Source organism: Nicotiana tabacum, chromosome 1 (genome assembly GCF_000715075.1).
Source record: "Nicotiana tabacum cultivar K326 chromosome 1, ASM71507v2, whole genome shotgun sequence".
Lineage (NCBI taxonomy): Eukaryota > Viridiplantae > Streptophyta > Magnoliopsida > Solanales > Solanaceae > Nicotiana > Nicotiana tabacum.
Genome location: NC_134080.1, coordinates 221,307,022 through 221,331,782, shown reverse-complemented (window position 1 = coordinate 221,331,782; position 24,761 = coordinate 221,307,022). Strand labels below are relative to the sequence as shown.

Sequence of the window (24,761 nt, the reverse complement as noted above, 5' to 3'; positions counted from 1 at the left end):
TTATGTTGAAATTTGTTGCCAGCATTTAATATTTATAATCGAAATCACAGGGACTGACAACAATGATCATCGTAAGAAGTTTAAGAATGATCACTACATTTTGTGCACCCATTAAAAATTTACCCGCACTCAATATTTACGTCATAGCAATAGATGGACGACATGTATTTAAATGAAGACTTCTAACCCTTAAACATTTTAATTATTTTGCATTCTTACTTTATTAAATTAATTAATTAGAATAAATTAATATGATTTAGTATAAATACCAAATACAATAAGTATTGTCACTACTTATTTAATGCATCCATGCCATTCGTTTAGTCACGTCTGTTACAGCAAATGAGCCGTATGCGAACATACACGAGCCGTATATTTTAATTAAGAAAATCAAACTTAGATTTAGAAAAATAATACTCTCTGTCTCAATTTATGTAATATTTTTTTTAGTCGGGCCCAAAAAAATTGACATTTTTCGATATTAGTACTTCATTTATCCCAATTTATGTGTCATACTTTTCTTTCTAATATATTCCCAAAAAAAAATGTCATACTTCCTTACTTAGAAACAATTTAACTTTTAAACTTCCTACTTTATCCCTAGCTAGTATTAGTACCCGCGCGGATGCGCGGACACTAATCATGTCAAATATTTAAGTTATTTGGATTGTATGTAAATAATCTTAAAATTTACACTTTCTCAGTAAATATAGATAATCATTGGATATTAACTACATGAAAAAAATTAACCATTTCTTCTATTTTTCTTTTTTGATACCATTCTTGTCCGTGTCATTGGATCCTAAAAATAGTCAGGAAACAAAATAATACTCGTATTTATGGCAAAACAATCAAATGTTGAGACAATGAATGACTCTTTGGATAAGACTTAACTCTTTTACTACTATTTGAACTCTTATTTGGTGTGTTGATATCTCTTAAAAAATATTTCTTTCTTAAAATTTCAATTTTTAAAACATTATTTTTCAATAATAATTATTTTTCTAATAATGTAATTGAAAATATTATTTTAATTCAAAACTCATTTTAGTTGGCTATCTAAAAATATAAAAAATTATGTAGCTAGTGAATTTTTTTACTCCATTTTGATATTTGATATTAACCATGTTAAATATCTGAGTTATTTGAATTATATTTAAATAACCTTAACATTTAAACCTTCTAAATAATTATAGATAATCGTCAGATATTAATTAAGAAACACTACATGAAAAAAGACTAACATTTTCTCAATTCTTGTAGCGATAATTTTATTTTTGCACTATTCTCATAGGTGTCATTGGAACCTAAAAATAGCCACAAAGTGAAATAATAACTCATATTTATGGCAAAGCACAAAGGTTGACACGATATAAACGATTCTTTGATTACGACGTGACTCTTATACTACGACTTGAACTCTTATTTGGTATGATTTTATCTTTCAAAAAATATTTCTATTTTGAAATTTCAATTTCTAAAACTTTATATATATATTATAATTATTTATATATATTATAATAATGATTATCTTTATAATGATGCAAGTGAAGATATTATCCTTAATTTAAAATTCACTTTAATCGGCTATCTAAAAATTTAAATGATTCTTTGGCCGGATTTATTTCAGTATGACTCCACTTTAAGTTTATCGATATCTCTAGCCCCAGAATTTGAATTTTTAATACCCTATATAAAAAAAAAAAAATTCTTTGAATCATTAAATGTTAAATTAGTTGATTATTATTATAAAACATTGCATATATTGTCTTAAAATTGGCAAGCATTTTATTTTTCGACACCATACTTGGCTTAACCTCAATGCAAACTACTCAAATTGCATTCCAATTCAAATTCGAATATCATATCAGTTTGTTAGTAATAGTAATTTTTTAAAAATGACACATAATGTAAATTAAAAAAATATATTCTAAGATATTCTTATCTTATAATCTATGTATTTGAGTTGAAAAAAAAATATTTGAAATCGATGAGATTAACTTTCAAATTTTTTATACTCAACAAAGATGAAACATAAGAAGAAATTTGTTGTCATCTTTTATTTCTCGTTTTTAGATCTTTCTAACATTTTTTCAATATTTATTTTCTTTTATCTTTTTTTTTTATGTCATTATTTCTTTTGTTACAAAGATTAATTTATTTCACTATAAAAGGATGAGTTTTAATAAAAATTATTTACATATGAACTTTAATTATATTTTTATTCTTTGGTTGAAATTATTTTATATTTTTCTTTTAGCTTTATCTAATCAGCCTAAATAGGTGCTCACCCGACCACTTAAATTAAAAAATTGAATGATGTGTAATTTATATATAATCAATATATAATATGTGTATAATTGATAATATGTGAATTGGACTATAATTAGGCCCTAAAGAACCACCTTCTTGAATAGTTTTTATGGTAAAAAGTGATAACAAAATGCTCTGATTAGTGTTTTTCATGCGTTGCAGGCTATATACAATAAAAGAAGTCTATGGAGTACTTTTGGGATCAATTATGGAGAAAAAGAGGCCAATCGTACAATATCCGCTAAGTGCACCACGTGAAGGCAGCAAAACCAGAATTGGAGATGGACTGTCCCGGTCCCGGCGTAACCGCGGTCGGACCGCGACAGAAGGCTGTTGCGGATTCTGAGAGGCTAGTTGGTCGCGGTCCTGGCGTAACCGCGGTAGGACCGCGATAGGAAGCGGAAAATTGAGGGACTGAAGTGCAAAATACGGGATTTTTAGCCCAAAACCCTATATTAAACAATAGAACTCGCCCAAGGGAGGCATAAAATATATTTAGAGTACTTTGGCAAGAAAAACAAGTGTGAGAGATCACCCAAACATCATATTTTCTTCTTCTTTTTATTTTTCTGGCAATTTTGATCATGAATATTTTCATAGTCTATTTACCCATTGTCATGAGTAGCTAAATCCTTTGTCTAGGGTTTTGATGGAACCTATTGAAGGATGAACTTCTTGATTATGTTAATATAGTTTGTCAGTTTAATCTCTATTTGTTCAACTACGTGTTTGTTGTAGTTAATTGACAGGATCCTCAATTAGCTGTGCCTATTTAGTATGCATAACTCGGGAGAGAGTGCATATTTAGGTAATTGTTGAACAACATCACTCCCAAAGTATAAGAGGGATCTATAACTGCGGGTTTAAAGGCGGGATTTGGGATAACGAAGTCTTGGGTGCAATCTAAAGTGAATTGTAATAAACAAAGCCAGCTAACGTATCTCGGGAGAGTGCGTCTAGTAAATTATCGTGATTACTAGGGAGAGATTCACGGTAAAAAGAGTGTTCATGGTTGATAGAGATGTGTTGGTAAATCTATATGAAACATAAACAAAAGGGATTCCATCAATAGGGGAAATCACTACCTTAGCACCTTCTCATTATTGTTCACAACTTAAGCATATTTAGTTTACAACTGTTTATTGACTTTCAATCTTAGTTATTAAATATACCATCAACTGTTATTCACAACGTTTGGGAAAGTTGATTCTAAAAAATTTAGTAAGTCCAACGAAAGTAATTGATAGGTTAATTCTCTGTGGATTCGACTCTGGGCATAAATGCTCAGGTTATATTTGCAACGTCCGCATTGTCCTTTTATAAGGCATAGTTGGGCGTGATCAAATTTTTGGCGCCGTTGCCGGGGAATTAACGGTGTTATCAATTACAATTGAAAGAAGTACAAAAATTCTTATTGTAGTCATTTTTTCTCTAAACCCAATTTTTACATTGAAATTTTAACGTTTGTTGACTTGGTTGCACAGGTGCATGCCTAGAAACACATCGAGATCTCGTGAAGTATTTGAAGCATTATCAGATCCCGAGAAAGTTTTCAAGGCCTTGAATCGGGCTAATCGTAAAAACAAACAACAACCAACAACTGCACAATTCGAAACAGTCATAGGGGATCACGAGGAAAACCCAGCGGTACCAATAGTGCCAGAGGCTGCTCTCTATGACTGGGCACAACCCACAGCTGAAAATCTGTCCACAGCCATTGTAGTTCCGCAGATACAGGCTGAGTCATTCCAAATTACGAATAACATGCTGCACTTGTTGCAGAACAAGAGACTATTTTCGGGGTCACAAGTTGAAGATCCTCAGCAGCACTTGAAGAACTTCCTCTCTATCTGCAAAACCCAAAGGCAGCCCAACGTAACTCCTGAAGCAATCAAGCTGTTATTGTTTCCATTCTCAGTGACAGGAGCTGCCCAGACTTGGCTAAACTCACTTCCCATAAATTCTATAACAACTTGGGATGAGTTAGTCAGGCAATTCCATAACAGGTTCCACCCACCCAATAAGACTGCTCAACAAATTGATGAAATTTTGAGTTTTAAACAGTGACCAATGGAGACACTGCATGAAACATGGGAGCGCTTTAAAAGGATGCTGGTTATATGCCCGCACCATGGTATTCCAGATCTGATGTTGGGGCAGCGGTTTTACATGGGATTGTCAGACAGCGTGAAGAACATTGTTGATACTTCAGCTGGTGGAGCATTTTTGAGAAAAACATGGAGAGAAGGCCAGAGTCTGCTTGACAAGATGGCACAAAATTTAGGATGGACAACCAGGAATGCACCTATCACTCCAGTGGTTCACTCAGTGCCCTTAGATCCATCCAACTCTATGGCTGAAAATATGGCCACCTTATTGACACAGATGAGTATACTCACCAAAAAAGTGGAAGAGTCAGGGCAGAAGCAGCGGGTACACATCGTAGATACTACCAATGGGGGTTTGTGCGCATCTTGCATTAGTCAGCCAATCGGTAACCAATGGAATGCAGAACATGATCATCACCACTACCCTGAAGACATGAATTATGTGTCTAATTATGGAGGCCAGAGACAGGGTGTTTAGAATTGGGGCCAGCAAAATCAACAATACAGGCCAGTCCATCCACAGTTCAACAATGGAAACATGGGAGGTATGAGACCCCCTAACAATATGGCACCTTACCCAAGACCACAGGGATATAATAATCAGAATCAGCAACAGGGGTATCACCCTCCTCAACAACAGCATGGTGGAAGGCAAGAAGATGGTTTTGCTAAACTTGAGGCAATGATGCAGCAGGTTATTGGGTCTAATGCAAAGATTAATGAGAGAGTGGATGCACATGATGCTGCAATCAAGAATATTGAAGTGCAGGTAGGCCAAATTTCTATGTCTCTGAACAATCGTCCTCATGGGACACTACCTGCAGACACCTAGATAAATCCAAAAGATCAAGGCCCAAAACAGCTGATGGCGGTAAGTCTACGTAATGGCAGAGATCTGGATGTAGAGCAAGTGAGGGCTCAAGAAACTAGACAAGCTGAGACACTTATACCAGTACCCATTGAGTTGGATGAGTCAACGAAACTGACGGAGGTGCCAGTCCAGCCTGCCCAGGAAGAAAGTAGCATTCAGAATGCGACCGAGAAAGAAGCTGAGATAGTCCAGGAACCAGTAGTTGATGTAGCAGCTGATAAGGATCAATCCCAGTTGATTGGGAAGAAGAGACCTCCTGCACCTTTCCCTCAGAGGCTGGCTAAGTACCAAAAGGAGGAACAATACAAGAAGTTCTTCGAAATGCCGAAACAAATCCAGGTAAACATACCATTGATTGAAGCTTTGAAGGAGATGTCTGGGTATGCAAAAATGATGAAGGACTTGATGTCCCAAAAGTTTGATTTCCAAGACTTGTCCACAGTTACTCTTACTCAGACATGTAGTGCAGTGGTGACTAGACCAATTGCAGAAAAGTTGTCTGACCTAGGGAGCTTTACAATTCCATGTACTATTGGTAATTTTGCTTTTTATAAAGCACTATGTGATCTAGGGGCCAGTATCAATCTTATGCCCCTGGCGATTTACAAGAGACTGGGCATTGGAAGAGCTAGACCCACCTCTATGTTGTTGCAGCTGGCTGACAGGACAGTGAAACTACCCTCTGGTATCTTAGATGATGTGCTAATTCAGGTAGAGAAATTTGTGTTCCTTGCAGATTTTGTGATCTTAGACTGCAGAGTGGATGAAGAGATTCCCATAATTTTGGGAAGACAATTCTTAGCCACAGGGAGAGCACTCATTGATTGTGAAACTGGGGAGCTCAAGATGAGATTGAACGATGAGGAGATAACATTCAATGTGCAGAAATCTATGAGGCGACCAAGTGAATTTGCCAATTGTTCTCTTATTGATGTCGTGGATATAATCGTAGAGACTGATGATGAGGTGCTAACCATTGAGGACCCCCTTGCTGCATGTTTAATGAATTTGGATGAGGTGAATGGAGAGGAACTGGCGGAATGGGTGTTGGCATTAGAGGGTAGAGGGTTCTGGGATAGAACTCTAGAATTTGAGCCCTTGCACTTGGAAAATCGAGAGACTCCTCCAGCCAAGCCATCTATCGAAGAACCACCAAAGCTGGAGTTAAAGCCATTGCCCAACCATCTCAGGTATGAATTCCTTGGACCTAACTCCACATTACCTGTTATTATCTCATCTAGTTTGTTAGATATGCAGGCACAACAACTCTTGCAGGTACTTAAGGAGTGCAAGACTGCCATTGGGTGGACCATGGCAGACATAAAGGGGATTAGTCCCGCCTACTGTATGCACAAAATTCTACTGGAAGAGGGACACAAACCTTCCAGGGAACACCAAAGAAGGCTGAACCCTAACATGAAGGAAGTGGTGAAGAAGGAAGTAATAAAGTGGTTAGACGCGGGAATTATCTTCCCAATCTCTGACAGCAGCTTGGTTAGCCCAGTTCAATGTGTACCTAAAAAGGGCAGCATGACGGTAGTTAAGAATGATAACAATGAATTGATCTCTACAAGAACAGTCACGGGCTGGAGAATTTGCATGGATTATAGAAAGCTAAATCTAGCCACCCGGAAAGACCACTTCCCACTTCCCTTCATTGATCAGATGTTAGACAGACTGGTAGGGAGGTCACACTTTTGTTTTATGGACGGGTACTCAGGATACAACCAGATCTCTATTGCACCGGAGGACAGAGAGAAGACCTCTTTCACTTGCCCTTATGGCATTTATGCCTTTCAGAGGATGCCCTTTGGCCTATGCAACGCACCCGCCACATTCCAATGGTGTATGATGGCCATATTCACTGACATGGTAGAGGACATAATGGAGGTGTTCATGGATGACTTCTCAGTGGTGGGGAATTCATTTGATGAGTGCCTGATAAATCTGACGCGTGTGCTGAAACGGTGTAGCGAGACTAACTTGGTTCTGAACTGGGAGAAGTGCCACTTCATGGTACAAGAAGGCATAGTCTTGGGGCACCGGGTATCAAGCAAAGGAATTGAGGTGGATCGTGCTAAAGTGGATGTATTAGCAAAGCTACCTCCTCCAACTTCAGTCAAAGCAATCAGAAGCTTCCTTGGGCATGCCGGTTTCTACCGGAGATTCATAAAAGATTTCTCAAAAATTTCCAACCCTTTCTGTAAGTTGTTAGAAAAAGATCACCCTTTCTTGTTTTCTGATGATTGCAGGGTAGCATTCGAGGAGCTGAAAAAGAGACTAGTCACAACACCTATCATTGTTTCCCCCAACTGGGAGCAACCATTCGAACTCATGTGTGATGCCAGTGACTACGCAGTGGGGGCAGTGCTGGGACAGCGGAAGGACAAGCTGATGCATCAAATCTACTATGCTAGTAGAACGCTGAGTGGAGCCCAGCTGAACTATACTATGACTGAGAAGGAGATGTTGGCTGTGGTGTTTGCTTTCGACAAGTTCAGATCATATCTGATTGGTTCTAAAGTAATTGTATACACTGATCATGCAGCTCTCAGGTACTTGATTGAGAAGAAGGAGTCTAAGCCGCGCCTGATTCATTGGGTGTTGCTGCTGCAAGAATTCGACCTTGAAATTCGTGACCATAAAGGCACAGAGAACCAAGTCGCTGATTATTTATCACGACTTGAGATGCTGAAAATGCAGTTGAGGTTGAAGATATTCTGGAAACCTTTCCAGATGAGCAGCTGCTCGCTGCTAGTCTTGAGAAAGCGCCATGGTATGCAGATTTTGCAAATTACCTGGCCTGCGGTATAGTTCCCTATGACCTTTCATCTGTACAAAAGAAAAAGTTTTATCGTGACTGCCGCATGTATTATTGGGATGAGCCTTACCTGTTTAGAATTTGTGTTGACAATATGATCCGGAGGTGTGTCCCCGAGATAGAACAATCTTCTGTTTTGCAGGCTTGTCACGCATCGGCTTATGGAGGACATTTTGGAGGGGTCAGGACAGTTGCAAAAGTGCTTGAGGCCGGATTCTTTTGGCCAACAGTGTTTAAAGATGCGCACCAATGGGTGAAGGGCTGCAATGAATTTCAGTGGACCGGGAACATTTCCCGTCGCCATGAGATGCCCATGAACCCAATTCAAGAGGTGGAAGTGTTTGATGTCTGGGGGATTGACTTCATGGGTCCCTTCGTCAGCTCCTATGGCAATAAGTACATACTTGTTGTTGTGGATTACGTGTCCAAATGGGTAGAAGCTGTAGCGTTGCCCACTAATGATGCAAGAGTGGTGGTGGGGTTTTTGAAGAAGAACATATTCACTAGATTTGGGACACCAAGAGCGATTATCAGTGACGGAGGCACTCACTTCTGTAATAGAGCTTTCGAGAAGTTGCTTGCAAAGTATGATGTACGCCACAAGGTGGCTACCCCTTATCACCCGCAAACTAGTGGGCAGGTTGAAGTGTCCAACAGAGAGATAAAGAGTGTGCTAACCAAGACTGTGAACGCCATAAGAACTGATTGGGCGAAAAAGTTAGATGATGCACTCTGGGCCTATAGAACTGCTTTAATAACATCGATTGGTATGTCACCGTATAGGTTGGTGTTCGGGAAGGCCTGCCATTTGCCAGTGGAACTTTAACATAAAGCGTGGTGGGCACTAAAACAGCTGAATCTAGACATCGAGGCTACGGGCACAACGAGAATCACAGAATTGCATGAGCTCGACGAGTTCAGACATCTTGCTTTTGAGAGCACAAGGTTGTATAAGGAAAGAATGAAGAGGTTGCACGACAAGAACATTGTGGAGCAAAATTTCAATCCTGGAGATATGATGTTGCTTTATAACTCACGATTAAGGCTATTTCCGGGTAAACTCAGGTCACGATGGTCTGGACCATTTAGAGTGGCCGAAGTTTTCCCTTCAGGTGCTGTCAAGATTGCCACAGAAAAAGACTCTCGTACATTTAGAGCCAATGGGCAGAGATTGAAACTATATGTGGGCATGAGCGAACCAAAGGAAGTGTCTGAGCTACACCTGACTGAACCACAGAGGTCGAGCGAGCCTTAAATGCGATCATCTGCGTCGTGCCGCGACGTTAAATCAGGCGCTGCATGGGAGGCAACCCACGAATGTGTTGTAAGTGTAATGCATAACTTCATGAATAAAAAAAAGTAGCAGGAACACGCCCAGACCGCGGTCCCAGCGTAACCGCGGTCCGACCGCGGTTAAATACCCCCTCTGAAAGAGGTCTACCGCGGTCCCAGCGTAACCGCGGTAGGACCGCGGTAGACCAGCGCGGGCCAGGTAAGTGCAGAATTCCCCTTTTCTTCCCCCCTTTTAATAAACCTAACCCCCCACTATTCCCCCAAATCCTTCTTTTCTTCAAACCACCCGCAACCCCCATCCCCTTCTCTCTTCTCTTGTCTCTTTCACACCATCTCATATCCCTCAAACCCCCATTGTTGCCCCTCCTTTCTTCTCCATCTCTCTCTCTCCACAACCTATCCCTTCCATTCATCCTCAAGGTCAGCTTCTCTATTCTTTTCTCTTTCTTTTCCATAACTTAGTGTAATGAGTAGTCTATTTATAATTGTATGTTGTCAATATATCATATATTTATATTAGCTATAAAAAGTAAACAAAATATGGCCGGATATTATGTAAATATTTTATAAGATTTCGATTTTTTGAGTTTATCCATGATATAACTTCTATTATAATAATTTTAAAACTCTCTACTAATGTTCAAAAATATCTTTTCTTATTATCTTTGAATTAAAAAAGTAAAGAGTTTTTTTGAAATAATTTATTTACATTTTAAAGAAATATATTTCTTGTCATACCAAAAAAAATTATATACTCTTTGTTACACTTAAAATGTCGCTATAGAAACTATCAATTAGAAACCAATTTCTGTCTTGATAAACAAAAAAAACCTTTCACATAATCTAATGATTCAAAACTAATATTCTTCAACGAAAAAAATATTATACCCTTGCAATATTGGCTTGACTATAGCTAAATGAAGGGGTTTCAGCTTATACCCTTCAATTCCTTGAATGTGCTAAATTAAAATTAATGATAGCAATTGTATAGCCAATGTTTTGTTATTTGTTTGATGTCCATTTATGCAAATTGACTCTTCAAACAAATATTCTTCAAAAAGAAAAAAGAAACAACTTTTTTTTTAATATTGACTGATTTTGTGATATTTCTTTCTCCAGCATGTATGTTTACTTTATTATATATGTAAGTAAACTTTTATTTGGTTTTGTAAACTCTTTTTTGTTATTTAAATAAACATACACGTGTACCTATATGTTACATTTATTTTAAAAGAATTTCATTTTATTCAAAATCTATCTACAGTGTTTCAAAGAACTGTACTTATAGGATTTTAAATGGGAAAGAGTTTTATCGTTATATGGAGTAATTTATTTATTTATTGCTAGAGGCAAAGTAGTATTTAAATAATTATAAAAAATAACAAAATTTCCTTACATGATTGCATATGACCATTAACCGAATTAAGTATGATAACATGATAAAATAGATAAATTTTATTTTTAATTTAAATTCAAATTTTAGAAGTGTGTGTGTGTGTGTGTGTGTGTGTGTGTGTGTGTGTGTGTGTGTATATATATATATATATATATATATATATATATATATATATATATATATATATATATATATATATATATATAATACTATAATATATATATATTTGTATTTAACTAAAATAGTCAAATATAGAATAATGTTACCATATATTATTGACATTCATAGATTGTCACTTGGCTTAACCATAATGTCAATTTTATATGGTAACTTTCTTGTTTTAATTTTATATGTCAATTTTTTTTAATATTGATTCAAATTTTAGAACTTTATCTATAAATTCAAAATTATATTTTAATTCAAATTCCGTATATATATATATATTTGTATTTAACTAAAATAGTCAAATATAGAATAATGTTACCATATATTATTGACATTTATTAGCTTGCCACTTGGCTTAACCATAATGTCAATTGTTATATGGTAACTTTCTTGCTTTAATATATATATATATATATATATATATATATATATATATATATATTTAACTAAAATAGTCAAATATAGAATAATGTTACCATATATTATTGACATTTATTAGCTTGCCACTTGGCTTAACCATAATGTCAATTGTAACGGTAACTTTCTTGCTTTAATATATATATATTTGTATTTAACTAAAATAGTCAAATATAGAATAATGTTACCATATATTATTGACATTCATTTTATTCTTTATTTGATGATTATATGCACAGGTTTTCCAAAAATAAAAATTCTTTTATTTTTTAACTCCGTGCTTAGTCAAATATTATCACATAAATTGATGTTAATTATTGTAAATTACTGTATTTTTTACGTAATTTTCAAATATATATTAAAAAACTTTAAAGATTTTATATTCAAATATTATGTCATAAATTAAGAAGTTTGATTCTCGAAAAGCGAAAAGTTGAGGAGTCTCACTTCTCACATTGAGGAGAAAGACTCTGCTACGGAATTTCTGTGGTTCACTGTTAGGGCCTGACTCTTTGTCATCGTACGTGGCACGATTGTGGCAAGGATTTGGGCGTGATGGCCTTGTCATTTGGCCTATGTGCGGGCAAAACGATCATGCAGGTGATGGACAAGACATTGTCATTGAGGGCTGTTGTAGGCAAGTATTGGCCAAGGCCTTGGGACAGGCAAGGCGCGCTTGGCAAAGGCTTGACAAAGCTGCGTGGGCAATGTTAGGGCGGCATGGCATGGCATGCGCGCCAAAGTCAGTGGCACGGCACTTTGGGTTGTGGCAGCTAAGTGCGGGCTAAGCTAAGACAAGACGGAAATGCGGGATGATGGAAAAGGTTTTCAATAGCTAAGGCAAAGCTATGTGAAGGAAAATACAAGCAATGGCACGAGGGAAATGAAGGTTGACATGGGCAAGGCAGAAATTGGGCCAAGACAGTGTGCAGGCGGCAGCGGCGTTGGGCATGTGCGGCAAAATCATAGGCAGCGGATTGCGGGCAAGGCATTGGCGCGGAGCAATGTCAAGATGAGCCAAGGCTGAGCGCAATGCCAGCCTTGGGCGCGAGTCAGCTGGCCAAGTGAAGATGGCACATGCAATGCACATGAAAAGTAGTTGGCGGTTACCTTGTCATAACCTCTTTTGTCCCATGATCTGATTATGCTTGTATCATGACCCCATTTCGTGTATAGTGTGTCCTAAGTAGTTGGGGATGTCAACTACATGTTAGGAACAGATTTGTCTTAGCCCGACAAGTGGCAAAAGCTGTAGACGACAAGTGTCATGTGTTGTCAAGTCTAAGGGCTGCCTATATTCTATAAATAGGGCCTTTGTGACTTAGGCATAGAGTGTGGGGAATTTCGTGTGAAATTCTAAGTGGGAAACAAGAGTGAAACGTGAGGGTTTCAGTTGTTTCAAAAAAAGGGCTAAGGTTTGGCTTGGGCAGATCTTAGTGTTGACAAGAACGACTTGTGTTCTTCGTCAAAAGTGGGCTGTGAGCGGACTGTGTTCATAGCAAAGTGAGGGCTCCTTTGTATATTTTCCACATTAATGCAAAGGTTGGGATTTTCCTGTTTATGTGTGTGTTCTTATTGAATTGCTGCCAAAATTTCGTTTAAGCCAAACTTGCTGAAAATTGGCTAAGTGTTTGGGGAAGGCTGAGTCAAGTGTATGACTTGACTGCCGCGCGGGTGTGAGTTTTGACTGACCAAAAACGCCCCCGTGACAACTGGTATCAGAGCCAGGCAAGTTCGTGGCAGTGGCAAGACGATCGGTGGCAAAATTCGTGGGGCTATTTGAGAACATGGCTGGTGGCACAAATGCGGAACTGCGTCAAAGGATAGAGCAGTTGGAAGCACTCGTTGGGCAGGCTCTCGAAGTAAATGGCGATTCTTCTGCTCTTGCGAGAATGGCACGGTTAGAGACAGATTATGCAGCGAGACATGAGACAACGCTGGCAGAAATGGCCTTGGTACGCCAAGAGAAGGAAGAACTGCGCGAGGAAGTGGTTCAACTTCGAAGGGAATTGCAAACTGTTGTCCCTAGAAGTGATGAACGCACAAAGTTGAGGATTCCAGAGCCAAAGGCATATGGGGGTGCAAGAAGTTCCAAAGAACTGGAAAATTTCTTGTGGGATATGGAGCAGTATTTCCAGGCTGCACGTGTGACGGATGACGACAAGGTGACAATCACACCAATGTATTTGACTGGTGATGCAAAGGTGTGGTGGCGCACACGAATGACAGAAACGGAAAGTGCTGGACTTCCCAAGATTGGAACTTGGGAGATGCTGGAGAAGGAATTAAAATCCCAATTCCTTCCAACTAATTCGTCGTGGTTGGCACGAGATAGACTGCGTCGCTTGAAACAAAGTGGCACGGTGGGGGAGTATGTCAAGGAATTTTCGTCCTTGATGCTCAATGTAAGTAATATGGCAGAGGAAGATAAGCTGCATTACTTCATGAGTGGATTGAAGGATTGGGAGCAATTGGAGTTGAGAAGGCAGAATGTTCAATGCCTCTCTACTGCCATTGTTGCGGCAGATGCGTTGGCTGACCTGAACATAGGTGATGACCCTGCTGGAACTTCGCATTCAAAGGCTGACGGGAAAGCTAGGGAATGGAAGAAAAGAGGGAAGGGCCAAGCTGCCGAAGATGAGGGCTTTGCCAAGAATGTGAGACAAAAGAATCACAACGGCAAATAAAGGAGCGGCAAGTTCAAAGGCTGCTTCACTTGTGGTGGACCGCACTTGAAGAAGGACTGTCCGGTGCAGGCTAGGGTGAATGCTATGTAGGCTGCAGAGAAACAGGAATACGTGGCGGAGGCAAATGCCATTGTGGCTGATGGGAATGGAGAACTAGGGGTTGTGTATGTCAACAACCCCTTGGGGCTGCTTCATTGAGACGGCTCGATGAGGACGTCGATTTCAAAGGGTGTGCGTGGTTTGTTAGGGCCTGACTCTTTGTCATCGGGCGTGGCACGGTTGTGGAAAGGATTTGGGCATGATGGCCTTGTCATTTGGCCTATGTGCAGGCAAAACGATCATGCGGGTGACAGACAAGACATTGTCATTGAGGGCTGTTGTAAGCAAGTATTGGCCAAGGCCTTGGGACAGGCAAGGCGCGCTTGGCAAAGGCTTGACAAAGCTGCGTGGGCAATGTTAGGGCGGCATGGCACGGCATGCGCGCCAAAGTCAGTGGCACGACACTTTGGGTTGTGGCAGCTAAGTGCGGGCTAAGCTAATACAAGACGGAAATGCGGGATGATGGAAAAGGCTTTCAATAGCTAAGGCAAAGCTATGTGAAGGAAAATACAAGCAATGGCACGAGGGAAATGAAGGTTGACATGGGCAAGGCAGAAATTGGGCCAAGACAGTGTGCGGGCGGCAGCGGCGTTGGGCATGTGCGGCAAAATCATAGGCAGCGGATTGCGGGCAAGGCATTGGCGCGGAGCAATGTCAAGATGAGCCAAGGCTGGGCGCAATGCTAGCCTTGGGCGCGAGTCAGCTGGCTAAGTGAAGATGGCACATGCAATGCACATGAAAAGTAGTTGGCGGTTACCTTGTCATAACTCCTTTTGTCCCATGATCTGATTATGCTTGTATCATGACCCCATTTCGTGTATATTGTGTCCTAAGTAGTTGGGGATGTCAACTACATGTTAGGAACAGATTTGTCTTAGCCCGACAAGTGGCAAAAGCTGTAGACGACAAGTGTCATGTGCTGTCAAGTCTAAGGGCTGCCTATATTCTATAAATAGGGCCTTTGTGACTTAGGCATAGAGTGTGGGGAATTTCATGTGAAATTCTAAGTGGGAAACAAGAGTGAAACATGAGGGTTTCAGTTGTTTCAAAAAAGGGGCTAAGGTTTGGCTTGGGCAGATCTTAGTGTTGACAAGAACGACTTGTGTTCTTCGTCAAAAGTGGGTTGTGAGCGAACTGTGTTCATAGCAAAGTGAGGGGTCCTTTGTATATTTTCCACATTAATGCAAAAGTTGGGATTTTCCCTTATATGCGTGTGTTCTTATTGAATTGCTGCCAAAATTTCGTTTAAGCCAAACTTGCTTAAAATTGGCTAAGTGTTTGGGGAAGGCTGAGTCAAGTGTACGACTTGACTGTCGCGCGGGTGTGAGTTTTGACTGACCAAAAACGCCCCTGTGACATTCACCGTCTTGCGAATTTTGTGATTAGTTACAATAGGGGAGCTGGTTCATACTTCATAGGGATGTGTTGCCAAAAGGAGCCCCCTCCACCCTCCATCCCCCACCCACCAACTCCCCCCCCCCCCCCAACAACAAAAAAAAAAGGAATATATCTCCTTCCTGCAATGTGCAGAATATAGTAATGAATGTCACCTCCCACCATCCAACAATACTATGCAATATATGTCATTTTCATTCGGAAATTAAACTGGTCGATCCTTGGTGGTACTAAATTTTCCAGGAATAGGGAGTTGTATCATGCCATGTGCTTTGGACATTATTCTAAAACCAGTATTCACTTGTCTCAGCTCAAATTCTCCATAACTCTGCTATGAAGTGACAATACTAGCAAGATTTTTACCTTTTTGAGAATTGATGTTCGCAACATTCATATTATCACAAATGGTTAGTGACGTTCATTTGACTTGCATAGTTTAGTACATTCAAGTCTATCGGAAACAGACTCTAAACCTTCACGAGATAGGAATAAGGACAGTGTACACATTACCCTCCACAAACCCTACTCGTGGGATTACACGGGAGCCGTTGTTGGAGTACAAAATTTCAAATCACAGCATGGTATTTTACAATATGGTCCAAAAAGGGAAAGGGAAAAAGAACAAACAAACAGAAAGATGGCATGGAGATATAGTCAGTACTCACAAAGTCATAGCAACAAAATGAATGGTTGACACCCAAAGGTGAGTTTTATCATTAGTAAAACACCAGAAGGTTTACCAATTTATAGAAAATATTATTGCATTACCTGTATCCACACAATATTTTCCAAATGAACCAAAAAAGAAATCGAGATAATACATCCCTTTCATCACCTAACAGTCTGTACAATAAGATCGCCAAAATGCCATCGCCTCAATCCAAATGTTGATGCTTATTTACCACAACAGATTCCATGTCCATCGACACAATTCTTGTCTAACCTGAAATCTTACATAAACCCAAAGATACTTCTTTGATGCTAAGCAGTCACAAGACAACCTTCAAAATAAGCTTATCCGCCGCAATAAATGTCAGCTCTTTATTCGTTCATTCGTTCCAGCATAATTCAGGAGTGGTCAAAAGTTTCAGTTCAGCAAAATTCGCTGCCTATTTTGTAAAATAGTTGATACCATGCCTCTCACCTGCGCCTCGTTTCCTTCCTTCTAATGGGTCCCTAAATGTTCATCGGACTCTAGGATTTTGGCAGTTTCTAACTTCAGTACTCCACTTCTCATACACAAGATAATTCCAGGCAAGGGGTAAAAGAATGGATCAATGTCAAAAGGAAAGAATGATGAGCGGAATTTGTAATTCCATTTTCTTAAACCTAAAGCTAACTATGAAGAGACAAAAGTCACTGGCCCAACCTGGAATATGTATATATGCAGTAAGAAGGAAACCAAACAAAACCAAGGCTACTAGCAGTTTACACTCAATCCGAGTTGTCAGCTTCTTCATCAGAAGTCGCTGGAGTAAGAGTTGCTTCAGCGAGAGACTCTAGCATAAGTCTAACCTCTGAAGTGTCGTCCAAATAATATTTAGCTTTGCTTGGTTTTTGTCCCACTGTGCAGGCAAATACTTTGGTATCATAAGAAAGAATATTTCTGGATAAAGCATCACCGATGATCTCAAACATATCCTCATCAGATCGATCATCACCAATGCAAAGCACAAAATCTGCCATTTTCCCTTTCCCTGCCAACGATGTGAAGATTTTTTCTGCAACTAAACCTTTGGTGACACCCTAGAATGGAAAAAGAGAAAAGTAAAGATACTCAGACCATGTGTTAGGAACAACATTTAAGAGACTGCAATCTACCAAAGATGGACAAATCAAACATCATCAATAGTTAGAAAGAAACAACCAATTTGGTAGTTGGGAAAAGTATATGTACCTGAGGTTTGACTTCCACAATGAACTGCCCACTTTTGACAGCAACAGGTTCATTTGCTAAAACACTCTCTAGATGATCAAGCATCTCCTTTGCCTGAGAAAACCCAAAGCCGGTATCTGCATCACGATACTGCCACACTATAGCACTTTCCTTTTTTTCAATGCAAGATCCATCTGTAGAATCTGTATAGGATTGCAATACTGGTTCGGCAAGATGCATCCAACCAAAATCAGAGTTCTGACTGCATGTTTGCCATTCCTGATCTTGTGACCATCTGTCACATCACAAGATAAAAAATCAGCAAAGTCAAATAAGACAAGCTTGAGCTCAACGAAACAAATGAGGAGCTCGGGCGAATTCATGTGGTCCGCTACCAAACTACAAAAAGGAGAGCGAGGTATTTCAACAATAATTTCAAATGCTTTCTTTAACAAAAGAAATAAAAATATTAATTTCAACTATTTTTTCCAATAACAACATTTCAAATGCTTTATCAAATGCAAATCACAAGACAACAAGAATAGAAGGGGGAAATCTACATGGTTAAGCTGAAGAGAATTGAACCTTTTGCCAACTATATTTTGACGGTTGAACCCAACCTAATTCCTAATTTCTAAGACCCTGAAAGTACAAATTTCTTAATAATATGTACTTCCACGTCTACAAGACATTGATGGTCCCGTAATATAGTCTTCGACCATTAATTCTGGAAAAATAAGTTACTTCCTCGGTCCCAATTTATGTAGCATACTTTCCTTTTTAGTCTGTCCTAGAAAGAGTATCATGCTTCCTAATTTAGAAACAATTAAACTTAGTCACACAAAAGTCTACCCTATTTTAGAACACAAGTTTCAAAAGTCCTTATTTTTTTCTTAAACTTCGTGTCCAGTCAAACATTGCCACATAAATTGGGATGGAGTATATTTTAGAAAGAAACATGAAAAACAGAAATACTCATTTCATCAACTACATATCAGTAGAACCTGAATCCTATCTTGACAAGATCCGTGACTAGTCCATTCCCCTATCAGAACTGTTTCTTGACATTTTAAGCATAGCACAGATTTCAGAGGCATCAATAGCTCAATGCAGAATACGACAGTGTTAGTAGATTAAACTGAGAAAGCATTGAAATGGTTAAGAGGTCTAAAGCGTCACTCAACAATTACAGGGACGGGGAAGTTATGCAGACACTGGACGTCGGACCTGAACCTGATAGACTAATTTGGACCCTCCCACAGAATGATATTTTCTCCGCTTATTCGTGTTATAAATCCCTCACTGCCACTACGACTGGAACAATAATGGCGCTAGAGGATATGGAGAAGCAAAGCTCCGCATAAAGTAGCAGATCAATTGAATTTTGGCTCATGAGGCTGCTCTGAGTCAAGGCAATCTGCAAAAGAGGGGATTGATTTTTTGTAACAGATGTTATAAGTGTGAAGAGGACATCACCACCTGCTTTTACAGCGTCAAAGGGCATCACAGCTTTGGCAGCTATTTCTGAACATTTCCCAGGTAAGGTCAGTGGCGGAACTAGGTAGTGTCAAGGGGAAGGAATCTGAGGTTTCAGCATAGAACTAGAACTGGGGATATCCTAGTAAGACAAGTGATTCAGGAGATTCATTGTAGAGGAGTTAAGATGCTCCAAGAAACTATGAGAATCCTTTTCTCTCCAAAATTTCCACCAAAATGCCGGCCAACACTTTTTTCCTTTCTGTTGCTTCTCCTTGTTAATTCCTTTCCTTATCCCGCTGTAGAATAACTCCTTAGCTGACATTGAGTCTACCTTACCCAGTGTCGGAACCATAAATTTATAAAAAGGGGTTCAAACAAATTCTAGGATGTCACAGTTGGAATTTAAACATATGACCTAAAGCAATTTTGAAACCCCTTTACCACTATATTTGAATTTTTCTTCATGTCAAGGGGATTCAATAGCTCATATATATATTTTTTGGTAATTAAAATTTTTTTATTTACCAATTGTAATATGTACATCATACAAAAAAAATGAAATCTCAGCACAATTCGGATATGAAGCCCCAAATCTGCGTGCAACATCATAGCCTATCAAACTAGAGGGAACAAGCAAACAGATTATACTATGGATAGAAATTAAGACCTGCTAACTTCCCCTGCAACCGTGCTATTTTAACTCCTCTATAGTGAATCTCCTGAATCACTTGTCTACTAGCATATCCGCAGGTCTAGAACCATATAGTTAGCTTCCTCAGTTTAATATATTGGTTGGAAAGGAATAAGAGATGCTTTGAAGACCAAAAGAATCATATTTCTTTTGTGAATTTATGCTTTTGGTGCAGGAGAAATATGAAAGCGAACTTATTTCAGTATCTTGATTTTCTGGATGTTTTGGTGATGCAACTGTAACAGCTCTGGTCTAATTTTGTATCTTGGTGGTACCTCCTTGGTACTCTTTTAATGAAATTTATCTTATCTTATCAAGAAAATATTACGGAATAAACTGAAGTTTGTTGGAGTTCTAAAATGTTCTCCCTTCCCAGTTTATGTAAAAAATTTCCCTTTAGGATGTTCTAGAGACGAAGTATCATTCTATGCTACATCCCTCACAAATTTCCAGTAGATCCTTATGATATGAGGCTGTCCCTTGTAATTAACCGATCTAGTAACTACAAAGCTTAGTAATTACAAAGGCATGTTTGTTTGTCGTAACGTAATTACTAGGCAATTCCCTGTGTCGTGCTTGGTTTCCCAAGTAGTGATTACACAGTTATATATGCTTTTTTTTTTGTTTTTCAAAATTTTTATTACATCAAGGGAGGTGGAGGGGGAGAGGGAAAGGGGAACACTACTGATAGGGTTTGAACCCTGCATCTCAACTGTGGAAGGCAAGGAGCTCAGCAAGTGAGCACCCTCAACCCCATACAGTTATATATTTTTAATTTAAAAATAAATGTTCATTATCAAAAAAATTAAGTATACGAATAGTAAGAATTAGATCAATGCTATAATGATGAATGGGAGTGTCCTAAGGATAGCGTAAAAGCAATGATAAAGGAGTGGAATAATATCATGTCCATGCTCAAGAATATTATTTACCCCAAAAAATGCTCCTGGGCACTCTTCCCGGAATAGTTCTCTTTCCTACTTCCTAGGACTGTGGAACAACCTATTCTGGCATCACTTTCCACCAGAATCACTATATCCTCTTCCTTACCTCAGTTTTCACCCACTGTGATCACTTCTTAGTCATCCTTTCTTTTCCCATCTACTCAAGCGGGTAGCTGCGATAGCTTTTCATGGAGGAAAACAGAATTTATTTCAATGCAAGCTTCAAATCTTTTGACATTACTAGGTGGACATCCAACAAAGACACATGGCGTGACTAGGTGGAGGGAAGTCATAATATGAAGATACATTTACTTTGAGCAAAAAAGATTAAGGAATGGATTTGCACTGTTCTCAAATAAGCGTCGAAAGATCAGAAGATACAGGAGTATTCTGTCACTCTTGGGAGAAGGGAGATTGGTCATAATAATCCCTGAGATAGCTTTAAATGTGGGATGGAAAGATATAGCTTTTAAGATAGAAATATTCATTAAATGCTCCGCACAACAGAACATTTATTGTAAAAGGAAAAGAGAACAAAAACACACCTCACAAAATAGCCATGTTCTGCTGCAAGACCGAGCTTCCTACAAGGAGAAAACCATTTGCTCAGGCTGTCCCTTCCCCTTCCACTAACGATAAAGACGGTATTGTTCGGATCACCACAAATTTTATTCAGGATTGAGATAACTTCAGGACTTGGAGACTTAATGAGAGAATTCTGAGGCATCATAGTTCCGTCATAGTCAAGGAATATGGCCCTGCTCTTAGACTTAATATAAGCTGACTCAATATCATCAATCGAAAGCTTTCTAAAGTTAGGGTCAAGGGCCACAACTCTGAACCCAAAGCCCAAACCAATGCCGTAGCATCTTTTTCTAAAGTGATCCATACAAGTCCTCTCCATATCTTGCAAGAAGCTTCTTGCCCAATAAGCAACATCGTGGGTGCTAACGTAACGATAATGCTTTTCATGTCGTAGCTGCTTCTCTGGTTCAGCCATAGATATAGCCTCATTCATTGCCTCGGCAGTTGCTTCAACATTCCACGGGTTGACTCGAATGGCCCCACTCAGTGAAGGTGAACACCCAATGAATTCAGATACAACTAACATGCTCTTCTTAGGTTCATCTACATCTGAATCTGCTTCTGAGCCAGACATTCCTTGTCGACAAGCAATGTACTCATACGGAGTTAGGTTCATCCCATCCCTCACAGCCGTGACAACAACACATTCTGCAATACTGTAATATGCCATGCGTTCACTGCTTGACACGGGCCTATCAATATAAACTATAGGCTCATATCCAGGCTTGCCGAATTGCTTATTGATTCTCTTACAGCTTTCCGATATCTCAGCCTGTATTTCGTCAAAATCTACTCCTTTACCCCTCGTAGGATTTGCAATCTGGACCAACACAGCCTGCCCTTGCCACTTGGGGTGATGTTTGAGCATCTGTTCCATAGCTAGAAGCTTTAAGTTTATACCTTTGAAAATATCCAGGTCATCGGCACCTAGCAACACAGTTTTCCCTTCAAATTGCTGCTTTAGCGCATTAAGCATCAACTCTTTCGCTGCAAGTTTCTTCATGGACTCAATATGACCCATATGTATCCCGACGGGCATAATCTTGATGCCTACTGTCCGTCCATAGTATTCTAACCCAATATAACCTCTTTTAGACTGATACTCTAAACCCAACATCCGACTGCAACAAGAGAGGAAGTGTCTCGCGTAGTCAAAAGTGTGGAATCCAACAATGTCAGCACAGAGCAAAGCCTTGAGTATTTCCTCTCTAACAGGAAGTGTCCTGTAAATCTCAGATGAAGGAAATGGACTGTGAAGGAAAAACCCCATTCTCAAACGATTGAACCGCCTCCTCAAGAACGTAGGCAACACCATCAAATGATAATCATGAATCCAAACAAAGTCATCCTCAGGATTAAGAACCTCAACTACTTTTTGTGAAAACAACTTGTTGGCAGAAACATATGCTTCCCACATAGAGCGATCAAAGCGGCCTCCATGGTCAGGTGAGAACGGCAACATGTAATGAAACAGTGGCCACAAATGCCTCTTACAGAAGCCCTCGTAATATTTCTCCACAATATTTGGCGGAAGAAATGCAGGAACACATCTAAACTTATCCAACAGATAATTAGAAACATCATCCTGTTCAATCGGGTCAACATCAACACATAACGACCCAACATATAGCACTTCCATGTCTTCAGGTAATCCATCCTTAAGTCTCAAAAGTAAGGAGTCCTCATTCCAACTAAAGCTCCATCCTTTATTGTCTGGTCTCCTTTTTGCTTTCAATGGCAACAGATTTGCCACTATAATCATCCGATCACCAGCCAGCGAAGACGGATTCTCAGATGAAACACTATTAGCCTGGTCATCATCCAGCTCACAAATACTCCCGGGCACTGTCATTACCCGTGGCATCCGTCTCCGCTCCCTCTCTCTTCCCATTGTCGGAAAATTCCCAGAAGCCAAATCTAAAAGATTGGTATACGATCTCGAAATCATTTTTAGTAATATTCTTTACTGTCTTTTCCAAGCATAAAGAAGTCTCCCTACAATGCAACCTCAACCCTTCAATTGGGTAGCTCTTAATTACCTGCAACGACATCAATTAGTACAAGTTACATACAAATAATGACAGCAACAACAAGAATGCCTCAAACTAGTTATGTTGGTCAATACGAATCCTATATATTCATTCGCTTCTTTTTCGGCCTGGTTCATTGCAATACATCAAACTCTACAAATTTACATACAACTAGCTAAAACATAACACCAGTGGCATAGCTAGGTTGAAGAAAGGGATCCAATCTCCTTCATTGAAAAATTATACTGTCAAATTGGGCAAAATTGAATGTTTTCGATTACATATAAGCTGTTGAATGTCCTTGACATAAGAGAAAATTCTAGTGAACTGGCAAACAGGGTTCAAAAATTTGCTACTTTTGAATCCCTTCTATAAATTTCTGGCTCTGCCACAGCGTAAAACGGTAGCCCAAGATATCTCAATTGGTCATAGACCAAAAAACCAAACCACAGACAAAACAAGAAAAAGAAAATGCTAATTGAAATAAACCAAACAAGCCCATATAAAGTAACTAATAAAAGATATGATCTTTAAACTATGCCACACGAAATCAAACTACAGCATTTCAAATCTTGGTTTTCAGATAAATTAAACCAAAAGAAACACAGACAAAAAAAATTGGGAAAATAAATCAAACCCCATCTCAGATATTCAATTAGTAAAAACCCCTTTTCAATTCTTGGCAGCAAAAATTAAAGAAGACTTGCAGCATGCCATGATATTGATTTTTCAGATAAATTAAACCAAGAAACACAAAAAGTACTGATTTTTGGGGAAAATAAATCAAAACCCACCTCAGATATTCAATTTGGAGGAACCCCTTTTGAATCATTTGCAGCAAAAAATAAAAAAGATTCGATCTTGCAAGTTTTCAAGATTGGTGAAAGTCTAGGGTTTGAACAAAGAAAGAACCTTTGTTGGGTTTGTTTGTTCTTTATGTAAAATAAAATTAAAATAAAAAAGTGATCCACCAATATTATTATGTACAAAGAAAGTTCCTGAGCTGGATAAATGAATATTCAAACAATAATATAATTTTGTTGAATATAATTAGTAGGTGACAATTGCTGACCATGAAACAAAAACGTGAGCTTTCAAATTAGGGTAGTGCCTATTTCTGTCACCAAAGGCTAAAGCCACCGCCAACCAAAAGGAAAAATAATAAAAATATAGTAGATGGGGACTACAAAAAAGGTAAATAAGACCTTACATCTTTTCTTTCTTTTTCCTTTCTTTTTTAAAAAGACCTATCTCAAGTAGGCACGTGGGGATTGTATAATACAAACTTTAAGCCAAAAAAAACATAATATTATTACAAATTTGTGTTATAATAAAAATTTACAAGTGCTCAATATGGTGATGAGTTGCTTATTTTTCATATAAATGTAAATATCATCTTCTAATTTGTCCTTACTTTTGAGCCTGAAATAATCAAGTAGTGTTTGATTTGGATAGGTTTATATTGTTAATACGGTTAAACATCTCTATATAACAGTCTCGTTTGTTCTAAATATTTTTGGATGTTATAGCGAAGTGTTGTTATAGAGAATATATAATATAACATAACATAAAAATGGTTTCCGAAAAAGCC

General features: G+C 38.7%; 1 protein-coding gene and 1 non-coding gene across 2 annotated transcripts; both read right to left on the bottom strand.

Annotated features, from left to right (window-relative positions):
* Positions 1 to 4,344: 4,344 nt before the first annotated feature.
* LOC142165246 (small nucleolar RNA R71) lies at positions 4,345 to 4,451 on the bottom strand. Its single transcript, XR_012696128.1, has one exon. It is a non-coding gene; the product is annotated as a small nucleolar RNA R71 (small nucleolar RNA).
* An 11,849-nt stretch (positions 4,452 to 16,300) lies between these two features.
* Positions 16,301 to 24,348, bottom strand: LOC107826391 (putative alpha,alpha-trehalose-phosphate synthase [UDP-forming] 7). The gene is made up of 4 exons (XM_075217563.1): positions 23,965 to 24,348; positions 21,101 to 23,179; positions 17,463 to 17,736; positions 16,301 to 17,311 (listed from the first exon to the last, which is right to left on the bottom strand). Exons 2-4 carry the CDS (start codon positions 23,086 to 23,088, stop codon positions 17,000 to 17,002), a joined length of 2,574 nt encoding a protein of 857 aa, XP_075073664.1. The 5' UTR covers positions 23,089 to 23,179; positions 23,965 to 24,348; the 3' UTR covers positions 16,301 to 16,999.
* Positions 24,349 to 24,761: the final 413 nt, after the last annotated feature.

Coding starts and splice junctions, on each gene's coding strand:
- LOC107826391 (XM_075217563.1), bottom strand. CDS start 23,088: ATGATTTCGAGATCGTATACCAATCTTTTAGATTTGGCTTCTGGGAAT. Junction 17,737..21,100: donor GAACATGGCTATTTTGTGAG/GTGTGTTTTTGT, acceptor GTGATGTGACAG/ATGGTCACAAGATCAGGAAT. Junction 17,312..17,462: donor TTGTGGAAGTCAAACCTCAG/GTACATATACTT, acceptor TTTCCATTCTAG/GGTGTCACCAAAGGTTTAGT.